Raw genomic sequence first — 23313 nt, forward strand, 5'->3', positions numbered from 1 at the left:
ATTAGGGAAATATCTTCAAGCCAAACTGATATTCTATTGCATGTGAAGGTATTCATACAGCTTGGAGACATCATCCTCTGTTATCGACTCATGTTTTCAGTTTTGCCTGGATGAAAGGCCGATCCATTTTAAAGATTTTTTCTTGAAAAAATGACCTATTCAGGTTGCACACACATGTACATCGTCCTATGGGAGTACCATCCCCCAGCCACAGCCCCGGGGGGTGGGATACTTCAGTTTGTGAAAAAAACCAACATTGGGTCGAGTTGGTTGATGAAATGTCTAATAATAAATTTCCCGAGATCTAATTTATTGACAGACTTGGTGCGGAGATCAATTAATAACATATAATGCAACAAAAAACATCTGTTTACTATTGAATGCTTTATTTTTCTGACTCCTTATCGTGAGACATGACCTCATTTATTTTCCCAAATTATTATGTAATAAAAACAAAGCCACACAAAATCCTGTTTACTATTGAATGTTTTATTCAATTAAACCAGACTAGGTTAGATGTTATGGGGCCAGTATGTGTAACTTTTGATGATTTTTTTCACAAATTTTCTTTTCAGCGTAAACTACAGTTCAACTGCCAAAAGCATGTTAAGATACACGGTACTAAGCATGTCACATTAAGTCTGTACATGTGTAGCCTGTACTGTTATTGTCTACAAGTGAATTCTGGTTTGGACTAGAATTCCATTGTAAACAACATCAGTGCATTTTACACCTATAGATTCTCTTCTCTGTTGACAAGCTAAATAGTGGGAGTTTCAACATGCTTGTGGGAGTGGAATATGAACTTGCTATTGACATTCAAAACAAAAACGTGAAAAAATTATCAAAAGTTTCAGCTACTGGCTGGCCCTTTAACATAAATAAGGTTTGTTATTTTATTCTCGTAAGCTCATGAAGAGTTACACTATTCACACATAGTAGACCAAAACCTAAATACCTATTACTATGGATAAAAACCTACACCAGTGCAGTTTCATGATATGAAAATATATTCGTCACTCAAAGAAAGGGAAAAAAAAAACGTCTTGTGTCGGGACCGTGAATACTAGGTCTGTTCGCGGTTGCAGGTTTTGCTGCTGAATGTAGCTGCACCAGTGCAACATCAGACACTACTGCTAGAAATTTGGACACATTTTGTCAGTGTTACATGTTGTTTGAACTTGTAGAAGTGTTCATTGTCACATTGGCAGCTGCCTGTTAAGCTACATGTAAGTTCTATTCTCGTCCTTCTTGGCATGTGTAATTTCCATAAATGTACTCTAAACGTTTTTGGATGAATACTTATTTTTTGCATATTCATGGTAGAACAGTAACATCATTTGCACACAGCCCTATGAAAATACACATATAGCCAATGAAAGTCATTGCGTTTAACCTAAAACTGTCTGAAGAGTCAACTGAGTTGAGCTTCTCTCAAACAGGATGCTTTTGAAATTCAATTGGTAGACGTTTAAACATCTGACAGCTTTATGGCAAACAAAACTTTCAAAACAGGATCATTAAGGTGATTAAGTATCATGAATACACAGTATTCATGTCGTAACTGCAGCGTATGGTGCAAACTTGCACAATTAACGCAGTGACTTTCATTTGTATTTCTTGTTTATCATCCATGGCCCCACAAGACAAATTCCACTCTACAGAAAAATTGCTTAAAAATCCACTTAACTTTGGAAACAATTACTCACACCATCTGGGATTCAATTTCATGGCACCAGGAAAATAAATTGAAATTTCAAAATTGACACATTTTCATGTTTACAATTTCTGTTCAAAAAATACAAATATTTATATATTTATTGTACAGGCTAAGATGTAAGAACTGTATTCCATCAATGCATAGAACAGATGCTAGTGATAATGCTAAACTGACACACAAGAACTTGTCTTTTTTATATTTCACTTTGTTTGCAGGTTTCACTAGAGGAAAAATCTGATCAAGACATTTCATTCCTGTTTGACAAAAAACAGATGTACAAATATGTTGTGCTTAATTCTGTTGTCAACACCTGTCTAACGGAATACATATGTACAAGACATTTTACGAAGCACTGCACTGTACATAAAATGCAGAGCATGTGGTGCATTTTTAGGGTACTCAACATATCCTCTACACAGTGAAATTTACACAATCGGTATAGACATTTAACAAATCACAGGACTTCAAATTTAATCTTCACTACAAATCTCTCCTATGTAAACATTAAATCCATTCTGTTTGTTGAGCCTACACTACAACAGTTATTTTTTTGCATACAGGTGATCACTGCTCACTCTGGAGTATGGTAAATCTTATTGAAACACACCGTCTATGGACTGAAATTTCACACACTTTTAACCCTTTGAGCGCAATAGTCAATTTTTGTCACCATTATAAAATGTGCCCCAGTCAGATTTTTTTCAGATTTTTGCCAAAATTTTGGGGAAAAACTGTAGCAAATGAAATGTGATGTCCATTTGATCCAAAATTATCAAAAAAATTACAGATAAATTCATAAAAATTGGTAAAATGTCGCGCTGAAATTTTGGCGGGAAAAATTACAGCACTCAAAGGGTTAAGGGACATTGAACAATCACGACACTTCAAGTGCCACCTACACTACTTGTCCTAAACCACACTGACTTAACTCTCCTTGCTGATACTACACTACAACCCGTTTCTGTTTAAAACCTCTCTGGAGTAATAGTAAATCACTGAAGCATCTTCAGGGTGCAAATCACAGGCTAGATTTCATCTTCTACATTTTTCACTTTCTTCTTCCTGGCTTTCTTGTGTCTTCCCTTGTTTCCTTGTTGAATTCTGAATGTTATGCACTATGGATGTGAAAAAACAAAAAACAAATGAGCATGTGTAATAAATGCAAAAGTTTCATGGCCCATTTTTGTCCCACCTACATGTATCACTCCTTCTCAAACCCGGTCAAAATAAAATCAACCCCCACGTCTCTGAAAGTTGTTTGCTCTTCGAAATTGTTGCTACACACATAACAAGTAATATCGCCTGACATGCGGATCACTGAATACAACTTTTTACTGCAGTACATTCTTATAATGACAGCGTATTATTTGAGAGAGGATTTTGGCAATGGAAAAGAATACTTGTCCCAAAATATGGAATGATAAAGATACTACGAAGTGGTTTGACACATCAATAATTGAGTTAACTTCCTGTCAACAGAAATGTAGAATTATCCCATGACAGAAATTCACGTGAGCGAGCGTAATCTTAAGAGAATGGCATATGACATTACCTGTTCATCTAGGATGTTCATTAACTTGGCTTGACTGCAGGAAATGCCAGCTTCTTTCAGTTCAAAGGTCAACTCGGAGAGGTCAAATGGCTAGATTGAAATGGAGGAAACATTACATTTTGATTCTCCCCCAAAAACAGGTAAAAATACTTATTTTAATTTGGAATATGCAAAACAATAAATTCTGAAGCAAAACAATAAATTCTGAGGGAACAAGCAGACACCCACAGTACAGTTGAATTCTCTTCCTCTTGGCTGATATAGACTAGAGTATTAAATTCTATCGAATTTCTCTCGGCAACAGAGATTTGCTCTCTCAAACTGAACAAAACTTTCCAAATATGCTGCTAGTATGAACTGACTACGAACCTTGAGAAGTAAATGAAGTTAAGACAGTCGTAATTTTGTTTTTATTAGAAAACACACATATCCATGGATGGGAACCTGGACACACACACATATCCATGGATGGGAGCCAGGACACACATATCCATGGATGAGAGCCAGGACACACATATCCATGGATGGGAACCAGGAAACACACATATCCATGGATGAGAGCCAGAACACACATATCCATGGATGAGAGCTGGGACAATAACAAAGTACCACAGATACCAGGTAAACTCACTTCATACTGCAGTATTCTATGGTGCCACTTCTCATTGCGTTTCATAAAATTCTTGATCTGCAATTCTTTATCTTCATCAGATGTCTGAAATGGCAAAACATTCAGTCCTCATGGTGTAAAAGCGATATGGCTTCTTTTCATTTTCTTTACTACATTAACCTTAACCATTTCACAACCACAATTTTAGCCAACATTCTTTGTTAGATTGTGGACCTATTTCACAGGGAATGGGGGGAACAGGTCAAGGCAGCTACAATCAAATATAGACTGAGGCTGTATGTTCACTGTTAGATAAAAGCCCCCTTCTTAATTTCCTAATTTCAAAGCACAGCACATCACAGAAACAGACTGCAGACTTTAAAGTCCACAATAGCATAGATTTCAATCAGGGATTCAGCTTGGAAGCACAGCACTGCACTGATTCAAAACGCATCAAAAGACAACTGACAGTATGTAATACATGTACACGAGGTATGTAGCACAGATTTCAAAGCACAGCTGTAAAAATTTACGAGAGACGTCACAGCCTACCTGTTGAGATGCAGTCAAAACTTCGTCATCTGCACCACCATGTAAAATACTCTCACCAAAGTCTTCAGCCTCTGAGTCACTACACATTAAAATTTACAAAAAAAGAAAAATTATCTATCATTTGAATTTCTCTGTACGTTGTATATACTGAATATGGATGCCTTGAGTCTAAGCCATGTCCTTAGTCTTAGCCACCTTACTGATATGAAGTGCACCACTGCAAGTTGAATTACCCTTTCACCAACATAGTTTGGCCTGAATCTATTATTATAAACATTGACTGTGAACTCACATACAGGGAATTAGGGGTGAACAGGTTGAGAAGCTGGATGAACATTTTTGGTTCAAGTTCTGTGTTTAAAATATCAGGGTTTACAGATGGACTTGAAAGTTAAATCAAGCGCTACTTTGGAATACATATGAAGAATGGCAAGGTATTAGAGACAAGTGCATGTTATGATATGTACCTGTTTTCAGATGTATTTCTATCAGTTGAGACTTCGGAGTCCTCTGTGATGATTTGCTGCGACGGGGCATCTTCGCTTGGATCTTCAAAGGTTTCAACATCTCCTCTGGTTGCAGTGTCGCCCGATGAAGTCTTGGACTTCAACTTATCCAACTTATCTGAGAAATAGTTGAAGAGAAATGGACATGTCACAGAATATCCAAGATCAGAAAAAGTCACGGAAGACAAAACACGTGAAATGAGCCAATTATTTATGAACTTAGACAATCATTATGCCTGCTTCTGTATGGCTGTGAGAGACAACCAAACCATTTCTTATATCTCACGAGTCATGTTGAGTTTCATTGATAATGCTTTGTCTGTTATTTTCTGATAATTAGCAGAGTCACTCTAAACTTCCAATGATTCATAAAGCACACAATACCTTGATGAGTGTAACCGTATATATTTTTCAACAATGTCACGGCTTTCTTCCTGGGCACTGGCCGGACACCAAATTTGTTGAGCTCTCCCTGGAAAACATAAACATAAAGATATCATCCTAATTCAGTAAATAAGGAGTTAAAGTGTCTTCTTTTTCCAAAACTAACATGTTTCAATACGCATATGATTTTGCCAGTGAACGGATTTACAGTTTCAGTCCAAATCTTTTGCAAGCTTAGATTTACATGCAAATATGCAAAGTGATTCAGATGTAACAGTGTCCAGGGGAAGTTTATCAAAGTCCTCAATAGTATCGAGGAAAAAGATCCCTGTAGTCTATCCTTAAAATCTGGCAGATCTTGCATAAGTTGCAAAACAGGTGCATGATGTATCTTGTAGGTGTTTTCAGCAGGAGATCTTTATGAATAGATCCTAGGGCAGTACTAATTATCTAACGCATTGTGAGTCATACCACTCTCCTGAGATGTTCACAGAATGACAAATATAAAACATGTGCTATATGCTACATGTGGGTTCAAAACAAAAAGCTCAGTTAGTAAAACTCTCATTGCATCATTGAAGTTCCTGTTTGCACCTTGCCATTACTAGCCATGTGGAAGCAGTACTCACTTTCGTGGCTGACAATGTCCTTTTGGGACATTTTCACAGAATCTTTCCCTCCAAATCACAAAGCTTCAGAGAGGTGACTTGTATTCAAACACACAGAAACACGAAGGTACAGTCCCAAGAAGTCTAACATGACACAACATCACCATTAATTTCAATTGTTTATATTATAATTTTCTTCTAAAATGCTACCTCCATCCACATCAATAATCTCTATTAGCATTCTAGGGTCACAATATCCCCCGCAATCCTGTAAACATAAATATCTTTGATGAATCTAGCATACCTTGAGAGCTGGAGTTGTCATGTCTTGATAATCAGGCATGGGAGTTATGGGGCTGTCCAGTATTCCCTGGGCTGCAATCGGAGTGGCTGATGAGTTGCTTGTGCTGGCAGTAGTTGTTTTAGGGGTGGTCATTTCGGCCATGCCCAGCTGTATCTCAGAAGTTGACAAACTGTCATTTTGCATTTCATCTGTTTGTGTTAGAAAAACAAAAGTTTTAGGTCTTTCAGCTCTGAAAATTAATGTACCTGGAAAGTTGTAAGCATAAATGATGGAACAAGGGATGAAACATCGAACATTTGATAATTTACCTAGAACAGGATTTCCAGTCCACATTATCAGACTACTGTCCAGATCAAGTGCAAACAAACTACTGTTATGACCTTGGGTGACCTCTTTGTCTTCACAGCTGTCATGACCTTGAATGAAATTATCTTCTTCAGTGTAATGACCTTGAGTGACTTCATTCCCCTCACTAGAAGTACTGTTATCAATTCTGACTTCACTGTCAATGTCAGCTTCAGCACAGGCCACATCTTTCTCCTCTTCTACTGTATTTTCAGAATCAGATTCATGGATCATAGGGGCACCTTCATTCTGCTTGTCTTCCAAAACTTCAGAGTCAGATTCAAGGACTACTATGTTTTCATTCTGCTTGACTTCAAGGGCTTCAGCATCAGGTACATGGTCAAGAAGGACCTCGTTGCGCTGTAGTCGAAAAAATATCACCACATTGGTATTGTTAATGACAGTGCCTGGTGGATGTGTGCTTGTGTAAGTCTGGGTGAACTTTTGATACTGCTTTAGGGACAAAATAATAAAGCATACAGTCACATAAATTTGGTAATATGGGCACTTCTTATTTAACTGGTGTAAAGAAAATGAAGACAACCTTTCGTTTGACCTGACAGTGTTAGCTACACAAACGCTTTTACAGAACTTTCCCTCCGTAGTTAATTAGCCTAAGTTGATCGTTTTCATTACCACTCTACAAAAATACAAACATTAACTTGCACATGCTTGTCTTCCTATATGTTTGACAAGTCATACTTGAGTTTTCTTCCAAACAATAAATTCTAGAGATCAGCTGTTTTTTGTGCTTGTGAGTAATAGTGCAAGTAAAATTTGTGAACTAGTTTGAAATTAAAAGAAAACAGCTTACCAAACTGACATCCTGGACGACAAACATGTCCATGTTATATCCACCATCATCCATGAAATCCGTCAAACTGTCATCTGGCATAACTGCATCACTTTGGTTTGTCATGTCTAGCACAGCAGTCTCTCCTTCAGTCGTCTTCTGAACTCCATCATCAGCCACATCTTCATTCTCTCCTCCCTTGAGCTCATCACTGCTCTCCTTCTCGTCTCCGCTGCTGGCTTCCTTCTCCATCGGCGCGTTGCCAAGTATGCAGTCTTCAAGCACTATCACTGGACCACCAAGACCACTCCTTGCAGTGGACGACACTGGCTGAGAGGCTCCAAATTTGGGAGATGGACTTGGAGACGGAGACCTGTCAGTGGATCTACTGTAGGGGGAATGTAGCTCTGCACTGGTGTGATGAATGGCGCGGCTTGTCAGAGTGTCACCAAATATTGGCGAGTCTGGTTCAAATGTTTCCTTAGACTGAGTTTTGTCTTCCTCTGAATCACTGCTGATGATGATTTGTTCTCCATCACCTTTGACCTCAGTCTGTTCAGTTTCAGGCTCAGCATCCTGTTCAGCATCGCCAGCAGCCTCATTCCCATTTCCATTGTTATTTTCCAGGTCTTCCATTTCCACATCTTCTGGCGATGAGGGAAAGCAGGTGGCAGGATCTTCCTCACCTTTAGCGGGGGAACTCCCGTCATCTTCAGAGGGCCACACAGGCTTGCCCGGTGGAGATATTTCCCTTCTCTGATGCATTGAAATCTTGTGAGGCAACTCTTGCACACTGTCTGGCATATTGAAGACTACTTCAGCAGACATATCATCACATCTTCTCTTCTTTAACGCCGGTGCACCATCAGCACAAACATCTGGAGTGATCGCAGTGACAGTGAGAGTATTTCCACGGATTTCAGAGTTGTCTCGCATGACACTTCCCACCTCACTGGACTCATCACCACCGAACAGGTCAGGGGTCACAGACGATGAGCTCTTCTTCAAAGACACTTGATTTCTTGAAACCGGAGTTTCAAACAAGATGGGTTGATCCGGCTTTGCTTTCGAGCCTGAGTCACTCTCAGGGTCTGAAACAGCAGCAGAACTATGCTCACTTACTGGTGCCACTGATGAAGGTGAACCTGTCCTTCTTTCATCACTTGAATCTTCCCTCCTCGTTCCTGTCTGTCCATTTTTCTTCAAGCTCTTTTCCTCTTTTTGCACCTCAGGACTGCTACAAACATCAGTTGAACTTTCAGTCCCTGATCCTTTCAGAGATTCTCTACTCCTGGATTTCTTCTCATCTTGAGTACTTCCAACCTCGCCATTCTTTGACCTTGGACCTTTTGACCTTGGACTTTTTCTTCTCCGACCCCTAACCTTCTGGCTCTTTGCTGTTGCTTTACCGTTGGACTTTCTGCTGACTATCCGCTGTGTGCTCATATATTCATACACAGTGTCTAGTTCTTTCTCAAATTTTTCATCGTCCTTTTCACTGCTTGATGTGCCGTTTCTGGAACCTTCTCTGGAGCTGTTCTCATCCCCCCACAGTGAGTTCAACAACTCGTCCACGTCTTTCTCGACAAATTCTTTGTCTTCCGTTGATTTGTCCTTCTCTTCAGCATGATCCCATCCGCCCATGGTTCCTTGCGCGTCCAACATCTCAGAACATCTTGCTTGCAGAGCTTGGATTTCGAATCTGATGAGAAAACACAAAGATTCAAGTCAATAATGTAATTCCATGCGCAACAATCTCTCATTATCTGTCACACTGCCTAACTGGTAGCATTATGGAATCACACCTGATGATTTACATGTAAGGGTCAATGTGCCTTAAAGAAAGATGTCAAAACTCTCACATATTTACAATATTTTGCTAGTCTGCTGTTGGAATGACTCATATCAAAGCTCTTAGGAGTTTATTAAAATAAAATCTTCATAGTATTGTTCTTTCTTATTTCACAAATTTCATCCCGAATGGCAAATGGAATTAAGACAGGGTATAGCAGAAATACACTGATAGTGGCCATTTTGAATTTCGCACATCAGTAAAATTTCTCTGGTACTGAAATTTGCACAGAGACCCATGATTGTTATTCTCAATTTTGGAGAGGAACGGTTGAAAGTTCCTTTACTGAAAGATTAAGCAAAAATTTAACTTTTTCAATTTGGGCGTGCATGCTACCTTAAAGAGAACAATGCTGTGCATTCATTCAACACATCATCAAAGTAAAAAAGCAACATGCAATGAAATTTTCAGAGATGTATAAATTTTGTCCTCATTGAGACTTACCTCTCTGCCAATTGCATTACTGGCTGCAGGCAAGCTTCAGGTACATCAATTTCCGCAGAGTACAGAAACTTCAGAACACACATGGCAACATCCAACGGAATATCACCCCACTGTAAGTCGATTTTTTGCTTTTTGGTTTGACCTCTGATTTCATCAATCATCTGAAAGATATGTGATAGATTTTGATCAGGAAAACACTGAGAAAGAACACATGTGTACATGCATTGCCATATGGCAAACTTACCTTTACATGCAATGGGTTAGAGGTACATAAACTGTGGTTTGCTTTGTCAATTATGTGGAACAGCAATTCTTCCATCGGTGAAACCAGCATCTTTTTTGAACGCAAACACAACCCCAAAATTACTGCAAACAGTCAGTGTTGCTTTATTAAATTAGTTGTCATATAAAGTGTGTCAATACAGATGCCAACTATTACGCTCATTTGTTTAACCCTTTGAGTGCTGTAATTTTGTCCGCCAAAATTTTAGCACAACATTTTACCAATTTTTATGAATTTCTCTATAAATAAATGTGATGATTTTGGACCCAATGGACATCACATTTCATTTGCTACAGGTTTTTATCAAACTTTGGCAAAAAAAGTTGACTAGGGTATATTTTATAAAGATGACAAAAATTGACTTTGGCGCTCAAAGGGTTTTAACATTTTAAAAACTATGCATAACAATGAAAAAAGGTCAGTACAAAAAAATCCACCATTCTGTATTTACTATATTGACACAATTACTTTTGAGGCTGTCTGGCCAAAGCTGGCAAGAAGCAGTTAAAGGAAATAACAGAATTATAACCAATAAAATTTGAAAACATCAGCGTACAGTATATTCACATGCATTTGAGAACAAAAAACTGAAATTTGGTCGACAAACAAACAAGAAATCACTGTTATGCAGAATTAATGTAAGCATGATCTGCTTCATCAGGATATCTTGCAAACCACAAAGTACAAAGGGCCAGTAGCAGTAACTTTTCACAATATTTTCACAATTTTTGTATTCTACTCCAGACCCTCAAAACATGTTGAACACTTACTTTTAAACTTGTCAACACAGCGTCTATACAAGTACATGTAAAAACGCAATGTTTTTGATTACATATGAATTCAAGTCTGGACAAGAATTCACTTATCAACAATAGCAAATTGAATGAGGTGTACACATGTACAGGCTGAGTTGACAAGCTGGATACTCTGAATCTCAACATGCCTTGGAGAGCAGAACAAGAAACTTTAGTTGATATTAAAATACATGTACATACATACAGACAGACATACAGACGCCACCGACTCACCATATAAGCTCTTTTTGGTATTTATATACATACCAAATATGAGCTAAAAAACAATAATAGTGAAAAAAATCATCAAAAGTTACAGCTTCTGGCCTTTTAAGACCACTGCTGTAAGTACAATGTGCAGTCTTTTTCCTACAATTACTATCACGTTGAATTACATGCCCAGATCCTGAAAATCATGATTCCAACGATATACGATAAAAGTTGGTCTGTTGACTGAGACAAACATGTTTTCGTATACTATCAGTATCTGCAGTGATATTCTGTGCTACCTTGGCGAGATGTGGGCATCGAGACCCCAGCATGAACGAATGTCCATGGATGATCTGGTCTTCACTGACATGAATGATGACATCACTGTACTTGCTATTGTTGATCATGTTGGATAAATCTCTCACCAGCTCCTGTTGATGCTGTGGTAAAAAAAGATACGATGTTGACATAAGGTATGGAAAACCTTACATGGAATATCAATATAGTGGGGACAAACTGTGTATGTATGACTATGAATATAAGGATGATAGGATATTACAAGGCAGAAGTGTGCATCACTCAAGAACAACACATACCATTTTGATGATAGGAAAAACATAGAATGTTCCTTTGAGATCTATTGAAACACCAGATTTAATCTCAGAATCTTTGTTAAGTTTTGCACACTTGTGTAAGTGTAGGTGTCTTGCTGTAGCTTTGGACATGTACAGGTTCAAATCAAAATTGAACACAGTTTAAATTTTATACAATGAGAATTGATAATAATATCACAGCACATATTTATCAGAATTGAAGACACTCCATAGCCACTGGTAAAAGCAAGTTAAAGACTGTAAACTGTTTTTTACCCTTAAATATTCTTATTTTTTTATGTTCAAAAGGCAATATAGTTATGTTGATTCCAGTTGAAGCTGATGAAAGTCCAAATGGAAACGTTTTCACAGGACAGGAGGAAAACTTGAAGATATAGATATGATCATTCATGCTTACATGTGACTGGCTTGTTGATGTGGCCTTGGTTTGTTGAATACTGGTATCAGATGCTTTAGATTGAGATGGAGAGATGCTGCTGGTATTTTCATCAGCTAGATCAGCCAATATCTGGCAGGTTTTACCCAGTGCTTGTGTGCTGAAATCATCTACAACATCCTATAAATAACATGAAAGACCAAATGACTAATAGCAGTGCAATTGAATGTAGACTTGGTGTCTGGGGCTGGTTTGGAGGTACATGTACCAATTAAAACATACTGATAAAAGCAACATATTTGAGTATAAATAGTATCATTTTCCATTTGCAAATTACACGTTTATGATGGTGTTTTAATGCAAAACTGTCATTTCACAGTACCATAGATTTCTTTGAAGACCATGATCATGTTACTGAATGGTCGTTGGGGTTAAAGGTCATCTGCCATTTGGGGCACAGCGTCAAACAAACAGCCATATGTTCAATTCAATATTAAATATATCATTAAAACGAGTACCTGGGAAGATTTATCTTTCATTCATAACATGATTATCACTATCACTTTTTTGACAAGAATTCTAAATACACAAGGGTATTTGCCATTTGTCAATGGACTTTGAATGTTATAGATTTATAGAGAATACATATCTTTCTTTATAAATGGCCAGCTATCAACAAGTGGTTATCAGCAGACAAAGTAAACCAACATTTATAATTTCCACCAAATCTTGACTATATTTTTTCAAGTATTGAAGCAACTGTTGCACTTTGTATTGCTGTAAATTGATAGACTGAAAAGTAATATTGCTATAGACCATGATGGTATGCCTTTTGAAATCAATTTTTATTTACCAATTACTTAGAAAAATAAATGTACATACATGTATATCAACTTTACCTTAACTGGTGTCTTAAATTTGGCTGGATCCAACCTTGGAAGTGATATCACTGGTTGCAGGTCTTGAACATAAAACTCTTCATGTTTACTTCTGATGGGGTCATTCTTTCCGGTCAGGGACCACAGTTGTCCAGTGTTCTGAAACCAGAAAAAAGAACTTTCATTTTGCACCACTGCTTCACCCATTTACGATAACTGACACAAAGTCTTACAGCTGGGAATCGCTTCTCTATATGTATCGAGAAAAAACTACCAACCAAGAGACGAATTGATGTTGATGCTGATACTTCTGTATAAAATTTATGGAAGATTTTTTTGAATACATAATACAACACTGCCAATAAGGGAAGAGTGGTCTTGCTAAAAAGTTCCATTCGCGACACAAATGGATTTCTGAGCCACTGCTGAAAGTCCTTTCAATGTCTTTACATCTATGGCTGAGGTTCTCATAGGAGTACTTCAGATTAATTCACAAACTGCAGCATTTACCTTCTGTCCTCTGCTCTTTCTCTTCAAGTTGCTGACTTTCATCGGTGGAGTACTGGAAACGTTATGAGTTTCAAATGCACTCTGTTGGTAAATAAAACATGCAAATGTAGCAATTTTGAAATTGAATTCCAAATAACTACAACTTTCTTCAGTGTTTTTTTCCAATGAATGATGGTTTCTACCTAGTACATGTGAAAAGCCCAGTGTTTCACTGATCAGCACTGTCTTAAAAAAGCTAGTCAGCACTGTCATTGTTGATGGCTGAATTTAATACAAGGCAAGGATTCAACAGCTCTATTCCAGAATAAAAAGGATGCAATGTGTTCTACAGACTCAGTATGCCTAGGACATCACATGATAGCATTACAAACAAACCAACATGAACAAAACCTTATGGAAAAAAACATATTTCTGTGTGCCTTTGTGCATGTGGTTTTATTTGTACTGTGGTCCATTCAAATTAATCTATTGTACATCACAGGACAAAAGGACAAAAGGTCCTGTTGACATGACATTTTTCATTAAAGCAGATTGCACAAGTTACAGTTACTGGCATTTCACAGATTTCAGAGTGATGGTTTTATTATATTAAGCTGATAGCACATGGCATTTTGACCCATCAGAATAAGTGAGTTCTAGCCACAATGATCTGCACCTATGTTGATATACAGACATTCAGGATATACATGAACTTGTCAGTGTAAAGTCGTAATAAAGCTTAAAGTGCTATGCTCATTTTTCAAGATGAATCACTGTTTTCAAATAGCTTGACGGGGCACCCCGGTGAGACAAATACAGAGGCCATGGCTGAAAATGTTCAGATAGCCTGATAGATGTTAGGTACATTAACAGCAAACTTACCTCTGATACAATATCAGACAACCTTGCTGCTAAGCTTGTCTGGACCTCTTCCTGACTTTTCTGCAAGAGTATTGGCACTGCTTGACCCCTAAGATTGAAAGAACACTTTTTTACTATGCCAACGATAACATTTCACAAAGGGAAACAAAGATTTCACTGAGCAAAGTGAGATTGAAGTAATGGCACACAGTCTGGTAATGCCGGCACCAACATTTCAAATCACAGGAATCAGTAGGCTGATAGTGACAGTGCTGATACTTATTTTTTTCAGTTTTCTTTACTGACACGTAAATATCCAAGCATCTGTCAATGTACTTGGTAGGTATATTCAGCTGAATTTGGCCTTTAATCTGAAATCAGATGGTTTACACTGAACAAGTATAAATGTGTGCTGGGTTTGGTCCAAGTATTTCAGTTGCCATTACATTTGCTCTGGCAACTTTGGCAGGAGAGTGATTATCTCTAGATCTGATGATATTATATATTATTGCCCAAACATGGAACTATGTGCGCGAGGGTAGGTGACCATTTGTCCGACGCAAGGAGGGCAAATTGTCTCCTGCCCTGAGGGTACATAGTCCCTTGTTTGGGCTATAATGTTTTTATTACATGCTTCTCTTACACAGTTTTCACTCAAAATATTTAGGTTTATTGGCAAATTATAATCAAATGCTTTATTTCAATCTTAGGCGAAAAACTGTTAAAAATAGAATGATTTTCTTCATCAAATGGCACAATGATATATTTAAACCACTGTTATGCGTTTCATCGATTTTTTTCGGCGAAATTTTCCAAAAACTGGATCTCCTATGCAAAACATGAACTTTCAACATTTTTACATCAAAAATTTGTCAAGTTGAAAATAATTCCAGTTCACTTTCAGTCCAATGATGACTATGCAGTCTGCGACGTCATCGACGAGTTACCATCGAATCCTTCGATGTGAGATATACATGTATGAGGCATGTAATAAATGTAAACATACCATCAGCATTAGTTTGCCATGCTATTCATGATCAGCTGATATGATCTACTCAGACCTACCTGTTTTTAGCACCTCGCCTTCCTCTCTTAGGTCTAGTCACATGTTCTTCTTCTTGGTCCTTCACTGACAGTGACATTGCCTTCGCCAGTGCCATTTGCTCAGCGTGCAAACTGGGGAAAATATTATTGAAATAATGAGAGAAACTGCATAGTAATTCTAACACAGCCATATTACTTGGCATAACATACCTCCTGCCCTGTTACTATAATTTTAATACACAATATCTAAATCCTTCATCCATGTTCAATACCAGTGTTTATGAATGGTTGTCAGAGCATAAACATGACTGAGTGCCAAGGTACTACGCTATGAAAGAAACTCACCTCCCTGGGGGCTTAAGTTTTCTAGCCTTCTTTGGTTTCTGTTCAGGTTGTTGGCTGCAATGGAAACAGAATAAACAGATGAATGTTAACGGTACACATGCTGTCTGATGTCTTTTTTGATGGACTGAATTGCCATAACTGTGTCCTTACTACATGTATCTGTTACATGTAATTGTAAACTGCATGGAAAGATATGTGAGTGTTCAAGTTTGTATCAACCATATGAACTGAGTGATGAAACATAGGGCCAAAGTCCCTGAACCTACTATAGACATGGATACAAAATTAAGTATTTCCTGACTGTATGAAATTATCTCACTAAGGTCACCCTAGGGACCTGTAAACCAAATATTAAAGCTGTCTGACCAGCGGTTTTAAAAAAACAAGCGACTCAACAGTTGACAGAGCTCTGCTGTGTTATGTAGAGAATAGCCTTTTGTGACACATGTATTGATGAAGAAGGTGGATATCTTTGATAGCTCATTTCAGGATGGCCTGACCAAAAATGGAAAAAAAAATTCCGTGAAAATACAGATTTGCATATTTCATCACAATTTTAACAAATCTAAGTTGGGTTATCCCTAGGGACCTGTATACCAAATAACAAAGCTGTCTGACCAGTGGTTATGAAGAAGATTTTTTACCAAAAACACCTTTTTTGGTGCTAATTTGCATATTTTCAACAATATCAAAAATTATTAAAAAGGGTTTCTCAAAATCATATATTTTATCCACACAACAAATATCAAATCAGTAAGTACTGCAGTTCTCAAGATATTTGAGTGAACGGACGCCTCACAAACGGACATACATACATACCGGTACAAACATACATACATACATACATACATACTGACAGTGCACGCCGGACAGATACCCATCCCAATAGCTATTATAGACTATATTAGTCTATAGTAGCTAATAAACGAGAGTTAATTACATTCTAATTAAAGTAAACAAGACTTGCTTAAATCAAGATTTTCATCATAAATAAACAGCATATCTGTCAGGTTATAAAGAATCGTAAGCTGGTTATCTTTATCAGTATTTCCATCCTATTAACCAAGCACATTTTAACTTTCAAATTAACATTGTAAGTAAGTTCTGTGGAATAAGTTGAGACTGTACATACTCAGAGAAAGCACACTGAAGAGACAAATGTTTGAAACTTAAGAAGTTCAAGGTCATCAAAAGCATCATGTAACACTTTCATTGCACTGTTTACACAGATTGCATAATTGCTATAAATAGCACATGAGGAATCTTACAGTCCAGCTTTACCATAAAAACCCTATCACTTTGACCACTCTTTTAATTGACCACTCTATTTTTTCCTCAAAAAGTAATTTTATTTTATCCTTACCAAGTCAACCATAAATGGAAATTAGAACTTTCTCTATCTCTATTTATTTGACCACCCTATCATGACACTATTATGAGCAATATCTTTTAGATAACATACAGGGCACAATAAATGACGGTTCAGAATATGTCAAAGTTAGGATTCAGGAAAGTTGCCTTTACATGTTTTAATCCTCCAAGATGGTAAGCATTTCACTATGAACTGTCAAAAAAAGTTGAACTTTCTGATAATTCCACACTAAAATTATTTTGGCTTTGATGATTTCCTAATTAATTCAATTATTTAAAATCATATTACTTATTTTTTTCTGGGTGAATTGATAGGGTTTATACAGTACAAAAATTACACAAAATGTAAGTCAAATTTTGACCAAAAATGACAAAAAAATTCCTTAAAAATACATATTTGCATATTTCATCACAATTTTAACAAATCTAAGTTGGGCTATCCCTAGGGACCTGTCTACCAAATAACAGAGCTGTCTGACCAGCAGTTATGAAGAAGAAGATTTTTTACCAAAAACGCCTTTTTTGGCATTAATTTGAGTATTTTCAACAATATCAAAAAATTAAAAAAACTAGTTTCTCAAAATCATATTTTTCATCTACACAACAAATATCAAACCAGTAAGTACTGTGGTTCTCAAGATATTTGAGTGGACGGACGCCTCACAAACGGACATACATACATACATACATACATACATACATACATACATACATACATACATACAGACTGACGACGGACGCCGGACGGATACCCATCCCAATAGCTTCTATAGACTATAGTCTATAGTAGCTAAAAACCAAACACAACTTACGGCTGTATTGCTGCTTTCACGTCAGCAGTCCCAGGGTGAGCTGTTACTATCTCCGGCATAGCTGCTTTCTGTTCCTTCATCATCTTCATCAGCTCAATCGTTGAAACCTTGTTCTTCAAGGCACATTTCTTGATATGTATCTGTGGAATCTAATCGTCAACAAAGGACTGTCAATCAAGGCATTAACGTGTGTATTAGAGCCCTTGCAGTATCAGAGCAGAATGTATGCTAAAGGACGAAGGCTTCATGTGCTTTTCATACAATTTTACGTAGGACATTGACATATGGCATGTACAAGAGTAAAATCTGACTGATTTGAGAAACACTCTGTTCAGCCAGCTTCCGATTTTTGAACAAGATTACCTCTGAGGTCAAAACGATGGCAAGCTACATGAAAGTAATAAATTCAGACGCACTGCAGATCCACATGTACATGTAAGGATAACGCTACAAACAGACAAGGTTACCTTGAGTAGTTTGATGTTCCTTTTGCATACAGGGCAAAACACAGCACTCTGATCTATGGTAGTTGCGGTAATTGCGGTGCTAGTATCTGGAGCTGGAAGCTCAGTGACATCACTGCAGACAGCAGTGATAACGCTGGCTCCACCAGCAAGGTTTAAGTCAATGCACCTATTCACATGCAGTTCTCTTCTCTCCATGATCATGTGTGTGAGATCTCTGTTGCAAAACTGACAAGTTATGTGCTCTGCTGATGTTGAGGGCAGTGTTTGGCTTGTGGTCTCATCTTTGGTGTTCTTTGGATGACTTGTTGCAGCAATCTGTTGTTCATCTTTGGTAGTTGGATGACTTGTTGCGGCAATCTCTTGTTCACAGTTGGTAGTTTCTTCTGTACTGCCGACACCCACATTCATGCACTTGTTCACGTGTTGTGGTTTCCCATCAGCTGATGTTGCTGGCTTAGGCGAAGATGATGATGTCAATGTCGGCACGGCCTGGGTAATCTGTCTGTCAGAGGCATTTTGAGTTTCCCTGGGACTACTGCCACTGGTGATCTTAACCAGATCTATACTTGGATTGATCATGTCAAGACATCTGTTCATGTGCTGTGCCTTCCTATCCGTTGTCATGTAACTTAGATCTTTCTGGCAAAACTGACAGACGTATTTTTCTGCCGCTTTTTCATCATCTGTGGAAACTCTTCTGTCCTTTAAAGGTGTCTTTGATGGTCCTCCACATCTTTTCGTTACTTTTCCATCACGCACTGAAACTCCTTTGTCCTTTTCTGGTGTTTTTCGAGGTCGCCCAGGGCCACGCTTTACACATTCCTGAGGACTACCAGCGTCTTGTGATTTCCTGTCAGCTGAAGGACCAGATCCACTACTGACTTCTTGAAGCAATCTAGCAAGCTCAGCGTCTTGCTTCTCCTGAATCTCTTGTTGCAGCTTCTCCTCTTCGAGAATCCGGCGTGCAAATTCTTCGTCACTTTCCTGCTGCTTTTGCTCATCTGTTGGAAAGCCACGTCCTGCCACATGAGAAAGGCATGTAAAGGTAGGTAATAACAAATTTGTGATGGAATGTTAAGAAACGTGTTCATGATGTGCACTTCCCTTTGGCAACATATCAACTCGCAAAACAGAGTCATACACTTATGATTTCCCATATCACTGTACTCAAATGCATTGAAAACCCTCCAAAATACATGTATGCACAAGCTAAAGCTATGGACAAACATTTGAACATTTGGTGCAAACAAGTGAAAATGACAAGACTCACCTTTACCGAAGTTTGTTTTTGCTGCAGGCAGACCTTTTATTTTGCCAAACTGTACAGAGAAGTTGTCCTTCAAACAAGTTACCACATGGGTTTGCTTGTCTTTAGCACTCTCAAACTTTGCTCCACAGGTTGGGCAGGTAAGGCTTATCTCATTTAGAACTCTGCTGGCATCTAACTGTCCATTCTCCTTTTTTTCCTCAGTATTCTTCCGCTGCCTTAACTTACTAGCCTTGGTTTGCAACTTTTTGGGACGGCCCCTCCTCCTCTTTGTGGTATCATCTTTGAAGTCCTCCTGATCTCCGGGACTCAAAAATGTCCCCAGCTGAATTTGCCGATTGGACTTTTTGGCTCTCTTGAGCACTCTCTTAGCACAGATCTCTGCAGAACTAGGGGTACTTTTTCTGGATTCCCGACTTTGCTCCCCAGGGCTACTACCTACATTAAGTTTACAACAATCACCACCAGGAATTTTCCCCTGCCTCCTAAAGCTCTCTACATCTTTTAAAGTATAGGATTTCTCAGGACTAATAATCATGGGAAGTTTGTTGAGCACAATGTGTGCTCTCATTGTCTCCCGATTCATGATGTCTATAAAAGTTTTGCATATAAAATAATGTTTCAATGGCAACTGCTATGTCTACTTTGGTCTATATCACATGGTCTTTGCTAAGCTTCGGATTTCTTCGCCTCTAGTTTTCTCCTTCTCTCTTCATTGGCTTTTTGCATACTCTCCTTGAATTCCTGTTTCTTTTCTCTGAATTCCACAGCTTGCTGATAACGGATCTCCTCAACTTCCGGCCAAAAGTAGTGTCTGAAAAACAGTTATTTGTGATAATAATCAAAACTTTGGCTGCCATAGGTGGCTGTCTGATTACATTAAACAGTCCATCATACTTGCCAGCAGAACCAGAAGACGTAAATGCTTTGTGCAGTGTTGCAGCCAGGACGCGCCCTTGCGACAAAGTCCCAAAAATCAAACCCACTGTCCCGCATTGTCGCATACTGCGGGTCAGTTAGGGCGCACACATGAGTCGACTGTGTACAAGGTTTTCTGTAATCTGTAAGTAATATCTGATGCTGACGTTTACCTTCGTTTTGGTGGTCCCGAAAGCTTGAATTTTGTTTTGTGAAACTAATTTATTAAAATATAATACAAAATTTGATTAAACAACTGATGAGTGTTGTCTCAAAAATGTGCAAAATGTCCCCAAAAATAAACGATAGGGGCACAGAGTGTCCCCTAGTATAAAATTCCTGGTTGCAACACTGTTTGTGATCTTTTATCTTAAAAATCTGGCATCTTTTATCATATAGATAAATAGACACATATATCAGTATATGTACAGATAGTGCAAAACTCATATGGCCTCAGATCATGTTCTCATGATGTGAACAAAATCATGACAAAGTGTGTACAAAATGAAAGCATCAAAATATTTTGGAAAAAAAGTTGAGATGTCGATGATAAGATAAAAATGGTAGCGTATAGCATGTATTGATGTCACATCTGGAAGCAAATAAGAACAAACTAATCTATATTGTAAGCTTTTAAGCATATGGCATACTTGGAATAAAGCAGTACAAACTTAAGTTAACCCTTCTCCTGCCAGACAGTATCAATTCCCCCTGTACTGAGTCAATGAAAAGCGGTATTGAGCCAACACCACACATGTACATATTTCAACCGCTTTGCTTGGTACATACATGTATACATGTATGTTACAGCAGCTTGGGTCTGTAAAAATCATGACGTCTACAGTATCTATGTTTTCATGGGCTTTAAAAAAAAAATTGTTAAAAAGCAACATACACCTATGGCAAATGTTATAACTCACTAGTCCTAACCACCTTGACCTGATGGTGACATACATGTATTAACTTGGCAATGGCATAATAAGGGTTAAATGTCACTATCTCAATACGTGTACACAATGCATTGTTTTCAGAAGGGCCTTACCTGTAATTGAATGCTGCAAAAAACCATCTACTGTTGATTGACCAATCAGAGTGCTCAATTCAGGGTGTTTTATCTACTCATAAAGCCTTGTCACCAAATTCCAGAAACGAATGACAGCGCTGTAGCAAAGTACTGTCCAATCAAAAGTGAACATGTCATATTCTGTAGACATCTGGTACGTTTTAATATTCAAATTTGGTAACACAGCGAAAACCAGCTGCAACACAAAATCTGCTGTGCCCTAGGGCATTTATATAATGTGCCCTAGGGCATTTATAGGATGTTCCATTACATTGGAAGGCTATTTCACAAATAAAAGTTTTAATTCATATCCTAAACACGTTACATTGACAAGGGGACGGTTGACGTAGACACATTGAAACGAAAATATATCAGTTAGGGGCGATAGTTTTTAAGTCAGATAAAACCCTCATACTCGGGCTCTTCTTGTATATAAAGTCCAACCTACGATAAAATGTCTCGGCCTGCGGCCTCGACATTTTATCATTGGGTTGGACTTTATATACCAGAAGAGCCCTCGTACTCGGGCTTTACCTGTAATTGAATGCTGCAACAAAACTTCCAAGAATGGTTCCAAATACAATGGGAAACCTCCAACGTTTAATCTTCGATACCAGAGACATGCTTGCTAATGTACATGTACATGGGGCAGTGCTTACATGTATTTCTTCTGAAACAAAAATAGGCATACTAGTGTACTTTACACATTAATAGGACAGGACTTTGTTATAATGGTACCGGATAAGTAAACAATGGCATAACTGGTCAAAATATTTGGACAGTAAATGGTTGAATGGTTGTAAAACGAAACTTTTCACCATATACCACTTCACAATAGGAGCATATAATGTTTAGTTTATGGTTATCATCTATTTAGACATGATGTACATTGTTTTTGTGAATTTGTAATTCATGGCATACCTTGGAATCATATATATATTCCCACAAAGACACCTGTATACTTTGATGGTATATGTATTTATATATATATATATATATATATATATATATATATATATATATATACAAAGACACCTGTATACTTTGATTGTGTATATATATATATAATATATATATATATATATATATATATATATATATATATATATATATATATATATATATATATATATATATATATATAGTGAAACCTTTGTTGTGACATATGGTCCGATGACCTTATGATCATTATGACTCATAAGGACTACTCATGGACCGTTTATCTTAGTAATTTCCCGTAACCTTAGCAAGAAGACTATTTACTGGAAAAGCCCAACAAGACTTTTATTATACCTGTCACAAGGGGTGTATAATGGCCTCGGACCACGCTTTTGCTGTTGGATGACTCGCAGAGTTGTATACGGAAGTATTTCTCGATATCGTGTTATTGTATGATTTGATGACCATCCTACTCGAGGTGTTCGCCATTGCTCGATACAACGATTGCCACAATATGCATGATATAATGGTAACGGTCGTTATGTTTTGGTTTGAAACAACGGACCTGAATTATGTCTGTAGTGGCAGCATGCCATAATTTAATGAGCGTCGGACGTCAGATCAGCGCTGCGTGACAAAGTTTACACAACACTAAGCGAAACTGATTTCAACTTGTCATTAGTTCATATCTCTCCGAGCTCAGGAAAACTTTCAGCACTTTTTGACAATTATAGGGTTCAAGCTCCTTAAAACACACGGATGATGGGTTGTTTTGGCCGTATTTATTGTGTAGAGAGTAGATAAACATGCACTCACCTGCATAGTACTTGCTCGACGCGACGTCACGCTCCTCTGGCCTGAGTAATATATGAATTACGACCTTTGCACTTTGAACTTCAGTATTATGGCGCC

The 23313-nt window shown here is 37.8% G+C and overlaps 1 protein-coding gene across 2 annotated transcripts; it reads right to left on the bottom strand.

Annotated features, from left to right (window-relative positions):
* Positions 1-468: 468 nt before the first annotated feature.
* Positions 469-23311, bottom strand: LOC139131461 (structure-specific endonuclease subunit SLX4-like). Of its 2 annotated transcripts, none has more exons than XM_070697515.1 (22): positions 23218-23311; positions 21997-22129; positions 19485-20295; positions 18215-19233; positions 17748-17896; positions 15565-15618; positions 15241-15351; positions 14197-14284; positions 13336-13416; positions 12847-12984; positions 11969-12127; positions 11257-11397; positions 9671-9831; positions 7396-9076; positions 6545-6941; positions 6237-6424; positions 5325-5412; positions 4902-5058; positions 4435-4513; positions 3904-3987; positions 3273-3362; positions 469-2835 (listed from the first exon to the last, which is right to left on the bottom strand). In XM_070697515.1, the coding sequence occupies exons 3-22, from the start codon at positions 20065-20067 to the stop codon at positions 2746-2748; spliced, it is 5538 nt and encodes a 1845-aa protein (XP_070553616.1). In that variant the 5' UTR covers positions 20068-20295; positions 21997-22129; positions 23218-23311; the 3' UTR covers positions 469-2745. The 2 variants fall into 2 exon arrangements, with proteins under 2 accessions (XP_070553616.1, XP_070553615.1); XM_070697514.1 differs by having other exon boundaries at positions 21997-22132.
* Positions 23312-23313: the final 2 nt, after the last annotated feature.

The sequence above is a fragment of the Ptychodera flava genome, chromosome 4 (assembly GCF_041260155.1).
Source record: "Ptychodera flava strain L36383 chromosome 4, AS_Pfla_20210202, whole genome shotgun sequence".
NCBI lineage: Eukaryota > Metazoa > Hemichordata > Enteropneusta > Ptychoderidae > Ptychodera > Ptychodera flava.